The 10128-nt window shown below is 40.4% G+C and overlaps 1 protein-coding gene across 3 annotated transcripts in view; it reads left to right on the top strand.

Annotated features, from left to right (window-relative positions):
* Positions 1-48: 48 nt before the first annotated feature.
* TRAPPC11 (trafficking protein particle complex subunit 11) overlaps positions 49-10128 on the top strand; it is a 46324-nt gene continuing 36244 nt past the window's right edge. For all 3 annotated transcript variants that reach the window (XM_014839483.3, XM_044760432.2, XM_044760433.2), the window contains exons 1-5: positions 49-400; positions 2817-3041; positions 5269-5438; positions 6101-6171; positions 6987-7101. In XM_014839483.3, the coding sequence (XP_014694969.3) occupies positions 2838-3041; positions 5269-5438; positions 6101-6171; positions 6987-7101 (560 nt within the window). In that variant the 5' untranslated portion in view covers positions 49-400; positions 2817-2837. The remainder of the gene's footprint in view (positions 401-2816; positions 3042-5268; positions 5439-6100; positions 6172-6986; positions 7102-10128) is intronic.

The raw sequence follows: 10128 nt of genomic DNA, 5'->3' as shown, positions 1-10128 counted from the left end.
AGCCGGAGGCCGCGGCAGGTGGGGCGCCGGCGCGTCTGGGGAGAGGCGGGGCGGCCGCGGCAGAGGCTCCGCCTCCTCCCGCTCCTCGCTTCTCCTATTGGCTCCTTCCCTCTCGGCCCCTGGCTCCTCCTCCTCTAGGAAATACAGCGTCGTCCTGACGTTTTGCGGAGCCGCGTAAAGTTCCGAGACAGCGATTGGTGTAGCGCGCTGTCACTCAGGCCCAGAAAGTGCTTCCTGTGCGTGCCGCAGGTGGGCTCGGAGAAGTCTTGCTGGCTGGAACCTGCTCTGGGGCGGTGGCGGTGGGGACGGCCCCAGCGTTCTGTGACAGCCCTGCCTGCTTCCCCTCGTCCTCTCCCGGCTTGCGGCGACCGGCCACAGCTGCAGCGGGCCCGGGGCCTGGGTGAGTGCAGGCCCGGAAAGCTGCGGGACCAGGCGAGACCGCCGGGGGAGAGAGCTAGCTCCTAACAATGCCGGCGTGGGGGGCCTGCCTTTTCCTTCAGTGTCAGCGGGTGCAATCCTGGCTTTTCTATTTTAGCCCCTAAAGGAAAAGATGCACGTATTTCTAGGGCCTCTAGGTTTAAAAGGGGAGGGGGAGGAGGATAGCGTCTGCCTTTAGGGCTGCAGCGTTGTTTCTCAGCCCTTCCTCCTTGGAGCTACCATCTCGGAATACTGCGACCACTTTTCCTAAATCAGGTTATCGCTTCGCATCCTCAACATCTGCTTTTTTTTTTTTTTTTTCCACCGAACTGTCATTCCTCTTTTGATCGTCTTGTAGTCGAACTTCTCTGAATCTCATCCTTGGTGGCCTTGTGTCCTGCACCGTGAACTTCCGTTAATTAAAAGTTAGTGACCGCATTTTTTACCTGTCACTTTGATGAGGTCAGCTTTCTTTGCGGTGTGTCATCCTTCCCGAGTTGTTAGCTTCCACGCCAGCCTCCAGATTGCATCCCTTGCACTACATGATCTCCCATCCGGAGTGTTCACTCACAGCTTCTGCACCTCCTCCCACGTCGTGGGATGGTTAGTTGCTTCCTTGGCTTCTTCCAAGAGATCTGGAAATTTCTCCTCCAGGCTGTCCTGGAGATCCGCACAGCCTCTCCACCTATCCTTGGCCCATGTTCTTCTCATTCCCATCCCTTTGGTATAGAATAAGCACGACCATTTCAAGTGCCAAAGCTTTTAAGGTAGAATGTGGTAAGAATTTCTGGTACAACTTTCACATAGTAATTTTTTGGGTCAGAATTACAGTCGTTTAGAGCTGTGCTGTCCAGTATGGTAGCCGCTAGCCGTATGTGGCTGTTGAGCATTTAAAATAGGCTGCCCAAATTGAAATGTGTTGTGAGTGTACCATACACACCAGATCTTGAAGACTTAGTACAAAAAAAATGTATAATATCTTGGTCACTTTTATATTAATGTTGAAATATTTGGGGCATATTGGTTAAATAGAATATTATTAAAATTAATTCCACCTGCTTTGTATTTTTTTAATGTGACTGGTAGAAAATTTTGAATTATTTATGTGGTTCATATTATATTTCTCTTGGACAAAACTGTGATTTAGAGCTTTGTAAGTCATTTCTAGTTCCCGTTAGTTCCACTGCATATTCAAAGACCCAGCTAATTCTCTTGAGCCACTGGGGTTATTAAGAGAAATGGACCTCTAGGGCTATGATCTAGACTTTTTGGTTTCAAGCAAAGGTAGCCATATTGTGTTTTGACCATCTCTTTTTTATTTTCACTCGAAAATTCTCTATAGCTAAATTATTTCTTCCTCTAAACATATAGTCCTCTGCCCTCGTAGCTTCATCCTCTCCTAAAAATGTTGGTTTCAATAATTCTAAAACTTCTATCTATTGTAGACATTTATCATTTCTGGTCAGCTTTCCAATCACGTATTCAGTACCAGTTATTCCTTCAGTACTAAAATGTGAGAAACCTAATCGTCTTTGTTAAATTAACCTTTCAGTTAAAAATATTTGGTTATCAAGTCGTGGCGTATGTGTGCCTAACTTTTCACACAAATTGTATTTGAGGCCTGTGAAATATACTAGTGAAGATCAGCTTTTAAAAGAACCTCATGATACATGTTTTTGGAAATGAGAAATTATTTTGAAAATATAATGATAATTTTTTTTGGAATAAACACATTTTTATATAATTGCTTTTCTGAAGTTCGTGCATACTTGGGTTTATTATAGACTGATTCTCAGCTAAAGGACACAATAGAAACCTGTCTTCCTAGAGGTTTCCATTCATTATTAGATAGATTTTCCTTTAAATAGTACATTTTATATTAATTGTGGGGAAATGAGAAAACATAGCTATTCAGATAATTAGAATGTTATTTTAGTAATATCCTAGGAATTTAGAAATTAGATGTTAGCAATTATAAAGAAATTAGAGATAGTTGTACTTTGTTTTATGTGTGAGTCAATAATTATTTTTCTTTATAGCTGAAATAGGTCATGAGACCTATTTTAATTTGATCACCGTCCTGCTTTCTTGTTCTGCTCATACCAGAGTTCTGTGTGCGTTTTGAGATGTTACTGAAAATACTGATTTGTTTTAAAGTAGACTGCAACCTTTGTAATATGAAACATTTTTAAAAAATATAATACCGATAGCTATTAAATTTTAATAGGTCAATTTAGGAATTAAAGTTTTCCCTTTTGCTGTCTTCTTTTGTATTTGCTCAAAAGTTTGCAAAGTCTTTTGCCTTTTTGTAATGTTTTTTAAATGGTGGAGCTTCATATATTAGATGTGGATATGGGCTTTTAAAAAATTAATTATGACTATTAACATTTGTATTGCAGATTTTTTGAGACGCCTCGGACATGAGCCCCACACAGTGGGACTTCCCTGTGGAATTATGTTGTCGGCCTATGGCTTTTGTTACTCTTACGGGCCTGGACGTAGTTTATAATGCTGTCCATCGAGCCGTCTGGGATGCTTTCTGTGCCAATCGGAGGGCTGATCGGGTACCAATTTCTTTCAAGGTGCTCCCAGGAGACCATGAGTATCCCAAATGTAGACCCAAGGTAATGACGTTATGATCGCATAGGGGCTCTCCTCTCTCTCTCTCCCTCTGTGTGTGTATATCTTGGTTTTTTTTGAGGAAGATTAGCCTTGAGCTAACTACTGCCAATCCTCCTCTTTTTGCTGAGGAAGCCTGGCCCTGAGCTAACATCTGTGCCCGTCTTCCTCTACTTTATATGTGGGACGCCTACCACAGCATGGCTTGATAAGCAGTACGTGGGTCCACACCCGGGATCCAAGCTGGCGAACCCGGGGCCACCGAAGGAGAACATGTGAATTTAACTGCTGCGCCACCGGAGCAGCCCCTGTATATCTTTTTTATTCTTATTGTCTGCTAGAAAACCCCTGAGTTTATCAAGGCAGTGGTTACAGTGATGTATAAAGAAAACCCTAGGCTTTTCCTGTATGGAATACCCTACAGGTATCTTTAATAATAGTTGTTATTTCACTTTCTATCCTATGAGCCTAGGTTTTTCTTTTTGCATTTCTTTAAAATACCCCAACTCTCTGTAAAGACCTCTTTAGAAAGAAGGTCTCACTTCCCCATTCATCATTACCAGTATCATTATAGAATCCGTGGTCTTTACAGTTTGGTTCAATTTCACACACGTTTTTTGCTTTGTGTTAGGTCCCTGGAACTAAGCAATAGGCTGGTGATAGAAATTTAAATAAGACATGCTCTCTGTCCTTGGGGAGTTCTACATATCAGAGTGGAATAAGAAAAGGTATTAAGTTCAAAACTGACTTTTAGGGTGAACATCATTGTAGAGACTCTGATTTACCTAGAAAAATGATAATTATAATGATGATGATAATAATAGCTGCTAATATGTATGTAGTTCTATGTCGGTTTACTTTTTTAAGAAAGTTATGTATAGTGGTTAATTTGTTATTTATCATAATCTTGCGAGGTTGGTCTGAAAGTCAGTTAAGAAGACATGTTGATTGAAATAAACTGCCCACCCACCTTTTTTTTTTCTTTTCCTGCCCTAGAGCAGTGTTTTTGAGACTCATCTCTGGACCATGTATATCATCCTCACCTAGAGTGTTTATTGCAAATGTAAATGCCAGGCCTCCTCAGTTAGACTCTACTAGGTGGGCCCTGTGGATTTGGTCACCAGCTGATGCTTGTGTGTTTGAGAACCACACACTGGAGACGGTTGCATATACCCCGCTGTAGAAGCTGTGAGCTCTCTCTGAAATTGTGCAAGATATAGCATTCCTGGCCCTTACGCATTTTTTTAATGTGGTGTTTGTGTCCTGGAAGGCTTGTGGCCCAGCAGAGCTCATCCCCTTTCTCCTTGATGAATTCTCCAATTCAGGAGCTTTTCATTTTCCTATTCCTGGTTCCTTCCAGAGTCCTCAAGATTTTTGTGTCAGGATTCCTTACTATCCTTGTCCTTCCTCACTTGAGATAGACGTTGGCCCAACATGAGCTGAAGTAGTATGAGTCAGTACAGGTGCTTTGGAAGTAATTTGAGATTTCCACTGGGTTCTTTAGGGGAGATGCATGTACCACATCCCCTTCCTGTGATGTGACACTTAGTGCTGACCCCTGGTGACTGCTGTTATGCTTCTATATTTAAGAATTGTCAGGCCGGCCCTGTGGCCTAGCGGTTAAGTTTGGCATGCTCCGCTTCGACAGCCTGGGTCTGCAGGTTGGGATCCCAGGCATGGACTTAGACTACTCGTCAGCCATGCTGTGGTGGTATCCCACGTACCAAATAGAGGAAGATTGGCAGAGATGTTAGCTCAGGGCTAATCTTCCTCAGCAAAAAAAACCCCACCATTTTTTCTTTCATCCACAAGTAAGGTGAAATGCCATCCTGGCAGTATACATTTCAAACAAATGAAGCCATATTGGGTTTTAGATTTTATTTGAGTGGCTTTTACAATAACAGAAACTGGAATGGTGAGGACTATCAGTAGAATTTACCTGGAAAAGGGCTGTTTACTTCCAGGGTATTTGAGAGCCTTGCCATCATTAGAAATGCTTTGGCTTTGGTCGTTCTTTAAATGGAAGTTGTAGTGGCTCTAGGGTTGAGATTCTACCTCACATACTTGCTGTCTCGTTTGATCTCTGTAAGCCTGAATGTCCTCATCTTAAAAATGTGTCATATGTGTATTGCGTGAGATAAATGCATTTAAAGTGCCTGTCCCTCAATAACAGATGGTTTCTGCTGCTGTTCTTATCAAATAACTCTTTTCCTCGTTTGCCAATGTTTGCAGAGAACGTCATATGAGTGGTACATTCCTAAAGGCATCTTAAAGACAGGTTGGATGAATAAACATCTGAATCTGGTGCCAGCCCTGGTGGTCGTGTTCTATGAGCTGGACTGGGATGAGCCTCAGTGGAAAGAAAAGCAGTCCGAGTGCGCTACCAGAGTGGAAATAGTCAGGTATGGGCTCTCCACTCATCAGACTGACCGGGGAGGTTGCACATGTCTGCTGTTTACTAACATTTGTGAAGGCGTCTATGTCCTGTTTAGACTGCATTAGTCATTTGGGGATTGCTGACCTCCAGGGAAACTTGTTCACTTCCTAACAGGTAGCATTAGTATTAGCTTATGTAGTGCTAAGGTATGTGAAGAAATTTAGAAGACAGATTAGTCCAAATTTCCAAGTGCCTTTTCTTGCATTTATAGTATGTTTTTGGAGGTGTAGTAATTTTCTCCTTACTCTCGTGAACCTCTTGCTTTATCACCACTTCAGTTTTGAAATACTTCATTCTTTTGGATCACTGCTCTGTAACGTACCACTGTAAAGAAGTAAGTTGTGTTGTAACTCTTACGTAAAGCTACAGATTAAACTTTGCTTTTAACGCAGATGTTGTAAGGATTAGAAGCTTGATGTGAGATTATACTTCTAAAATTTAAATCATTGTGGCATGTATGTTTCTTTGTATGCAGGAAACGATTTCCTCTAATCTTGGGGTTTTTTAGTTGAAATTTGTCTTTCTTTGATTGAATTATTGAGCTTGAATTTAAGTGAAGTTCCGAATACATTTTTTTCTAAACAATTTAATTATTTAATTAATTTTATTATTCTTTTTCCATTGCAGGCAAAGTTTACAAGGGAGAAACACAAAAGTTGCAGTGGTTCTGATTCAGAAGAAAACGCCTTTGCCCCCAGGTATCAAAAGGTTGATTAATGATGAATTAATTACTTTATACTTCCAATTCTGTTATCAGGAGGCATAGTTTTTAATGGTAAAATCTTTTATGTGTTTTCAGTTATGGGAAAGATGGTTTTTTAACTTTAAAAAGTACCGATAATGCGTGCATAAATGCTTACTGTAAGAAATTAAAAATTGTAAGGAGTGCAAATCTTGTTACGTTTTCCTCCCCAGGTTCTACTTACTTCACCATGTAGGCACATAGCAATTGACAAAACAGTTACTCTCTTCATTTTTTTAAAAAGGAATGTTATTTGCTTATTGGAGATTTATTTGAAATTATATTCCTTACATAATATTTATTTCTTAATTTGCAGTAGGGCAAAGGAAAATACTATAGGATTTCTAATTTTCTTTAAGAGAAGATCTTAGTTTCAAATGCTTATTTCTTCTACCTTCTCAGACTTTGAGAGGCCAAAATATTTTTTTTTTCTATGTTGAAACATCCTAGTTTGGAAACCACTTTTGTGTATTATTGCTTCCATTTTTAGTTATGGTTTTTGAAATAGTTATGTGGTGTATCTGTTGGCATTACTTGGCCTGTCTATCTTGGCTCAGTAGGAAATTCCACAGTGTTTTCCTAATGGATATGTACTGTGTAGCTTCTAAGAACCCCGTAGAACTCCCAAGGATGCCTGGGATCCTACTTGTATGGGGAAAAGTGGTTTGGGGTTTTATTCTTAATTACATTGTTCGCGTTTGGGGAAACATTCACTTAGAGAAATACATTAATTATTTTATTTCTCTTCATCTTTGTGGGGTTTGGCGACAGGAGAAGATGTCATTGCTTCAGAAAGGGCTGCAGCTTTATGCAATGCGTGCGAACTCTCAGGAAAGTCTTTGTTTGTGCTGCCCCACACTGACCACCTTGTGGGTTATATTATAAGGTAAATAAAGGTCTTCAAAAAAATTTTTTTAAATTGTTCATTAAGCATTGAGAAACTGGTAACCTAGACCTATTTGTTAAAAAAAGAAAGTACATGTTCATGGGAAAAAAATTAAATGGTACAGAGGATGTAAGGTAAAAATAAAAGTCCTCTTTGTCAACTCCTTAACCTTCTCCAAGTCCTTGAGGTAGCCACTATCAACAATTCATTTGCTTCCTAAAAATGTCTTTTTATCTAAAAATAAATGTAATCATACAACATGTACTGAACTGCCACTTGGCATTACCTCATTGACACAATATGGACATCTAGATCAACTTCATTTTTTAAAAAATACTTCTGTGTTTTTCCATTGTGCTTTTCAGTAACTCCCCCGTGTCCTTTTGTGACATACTGGTCCTTTTATATGACAGTGGCTCCATTTCTGGCCTCTATTTTGCTCCCCTTTTGATATGTTGATGTATATATTTAAATAATTTTTAAGAAGCATCTGAGGCCCACCATACCTTAGATATCTTTGCAAAGCCTTTGTATATAAAGGAATATTACGTGAGGACACAACATTATCTCACAAAATATGTGACCATTATCCATTGTTTTCTAGCATTTAGTATTGCAGAGGAGTTTCATAGTATTAAATTAATGGCTAGGATGTATTTAGATGTGAATATTTTCATTGATCTTAACTATAAAATGGTTTTCCTTTTCATTCTGCGTGTGTCCTTCTTAAACTCAAGAACAGTTTAGTTTATCTTTGATTATTGCTTCTCTGGCATCTGTTCCTGTCTCTCAGAAGCAAACTTGTGAAAATGAAGTACTACAGGAAGTTTTATGGCGTTCTCATTGCTATCTAAGTGACAGGGCTTCTAAGAAAGAGAATAAATTCAGAAGGAGAAAGCATGAAAAGGCAACAGAGTCAGATGAGAAGATGAACTACAAGAAAAGTTAGCAAAATAAATCTCCACACTGGAAACAAGAAAGTCAAGTCAGTAGTGCTAAGGATAAAGTGGAAGTGGAAGGCAGAGGAAAGGGGTCCTGAGTTTGACTTTTAAATGTGAGCGTGTGACCCTGAGAGGCACAGAGAGGAGAGGGGCGTTTCCAGAGGGCTGGCAGCACATGCAGACTGCTGGTTCTTCCCCCGAGGCTTGTCCCAGGCTCCCCACTGGCCTTTCAGTACCTCTCTGTGCATTGGACAATTCGGCCTTGTACTTGGCACTTCAGTGTTTCCCAGTTCTCACTCTGTTCTTATCACTGTGCTTTCATGCTCGCTCCTGCCTTCCAGCTCCCCTTTTCTGGGCTCTCTTAACTTTTAAGGCTTAGTTCACACGCAGCCTTCTTTACTTGTCCCCTGTCCTATAACTTAATCCAGTGATTCGTTACTGGGGTGAGGTCTCCCTCCAGGAAACGTTTGGTAATGCCTGGAGATGTTTATGATTGCCGCGACTGAGGCGTCCTGTGCTGGCATCTAGTGGGTAGAGGCCGGGGATGCCGCTGCACATCTGCAGTGCACGGGAAAGCCCACTCAACAATCACCTGGTCCAAAACATCGATAGTGCGGAGCTTGACACACCCTGCGTTAGCTCTTAGCGAGGCTCAGTTCAGCTGTCGTGGCTAAGATATGCGTCTTCAGACTCTAAAAAGGGTGTCTGAGTGACGTGCTGCTGCAGCGGTAGCAGAAAATGGAGTCCACGTGATCTTTGTGTGAATTTGGCTAAGATGAATACATGTATTTTCTGATAAACCGCTGGAGTAAGGAGCTGCTCGTAATCAAAATTTTAATCTAAAAGACCTGGTAGGATAAATTCTATTTTAAGGCAGGTCAAATAATAAATTTAAAATGCAGATGTCTCTGTGTGTATTTTTATGTGTGTATATATATGTATGCATGTGTGTGTCTTGAAGTCGAATTGGTTCCTGCCTTCATGGAGGAACTAATTTAGTTGGTGAGATGGAAACATCCATGTTAAATACCCGAGCATGCGAGTGTAGGATCTGTGGTGGAGTGTGTAAGTCCTGTAGGATTTCAGAGAACGTGTGCTGGATGTGGCCCGGGCAGGCTTTAAAGAACAGGAGGGACAGCACTTGTGCTGTGAGGTTTAGGTCAGTGGGAAGGAAGTAGTAGTTATTTGGGGCAGAGGAACATCATGAAAAGAGTGTGAATATTTAAAATTCAGCTAGTTTAAATCTCTAAACGAGAAGACTGAGTTGGTTGGATTTTCTCTTGTAGGATTCAAAGTCAAACTCAAGGTCTGCTTCCCTGAGAAAGCATTCTTAATTGTTTGATGTCACCTTAAAAGTATAATTTTGGAATATCTACTAAAAGAATTGATCTTTTCACTAACCTCGTCCTATCTTGACTAAATCTGTCATTTATTCATTTATGTCCTTTTGAACTGGCTGTATTTTTTTTTCTCCAAAAAACCCACCCTCAAATAGTATAGAAGTATATGAATTAAAAAGTTAGTCTTACAACTCTTATCATATATCCAGGGATATCTCTATAACTGTGTGATCTGTTATATTAGAAGAGAGGGAAGGATTTGGTTTGACATAACAAGTTTACAGGAAATAATGCTTGCTCTCATTTCTCTGTATTAACTAAGAGGTATTTTATCTCTGAGTGCACATCCAACTTGAAAACTAAAAGCAAGGTTATCTTTCATCTTTACTGACATAATCTAGGTTAGTAATACAGATTTCTCTGTTGAGAAGATTTTTTTTTTTTAATCATTTAGGATAACCTATAGACATTTCTGGCTGCCATAAGATTAGACATCCCAGTCTAATTATTTTCATATTTTAAAAATTTAAAAGCTTTAGCTTTGAAAGTAGAAAATCTTAACCTGAAAAATCAAATTAAAAGTATAATACCTAGGGGCCGGCCTGGTGTGCAGTGGTTAAGTTCGCACGTTCTGGTTCGGCCGCCCAGGGTTTGCCGGTTCAGATCCCAGGTGCAGACATGCCACCACTTGGCAAGCCATGCTGTGGTAGGCGTCCCACATATAAAGCAGAGGAAGATGAGCACGG

Source organism: Equus asinus, chromosome 27, assembly GCF_041296235.1.
Source record: "Equus asinus isolate D_3611 breed Donkey chromosome 27, EquAss-T2T_v2, whole genome shotgun sequence".
Lineage (NCBI taxonomy): Eukaryota > Metazoa > Chordata > Mammalia > Perissodactyla > Equidae > Equus > Equus asinus.
The sequence above is the reverse complement of the archived record's forward strand: the minus strand, read 5'-3'. Positions and strand labels throughout refer to the sequence as shown.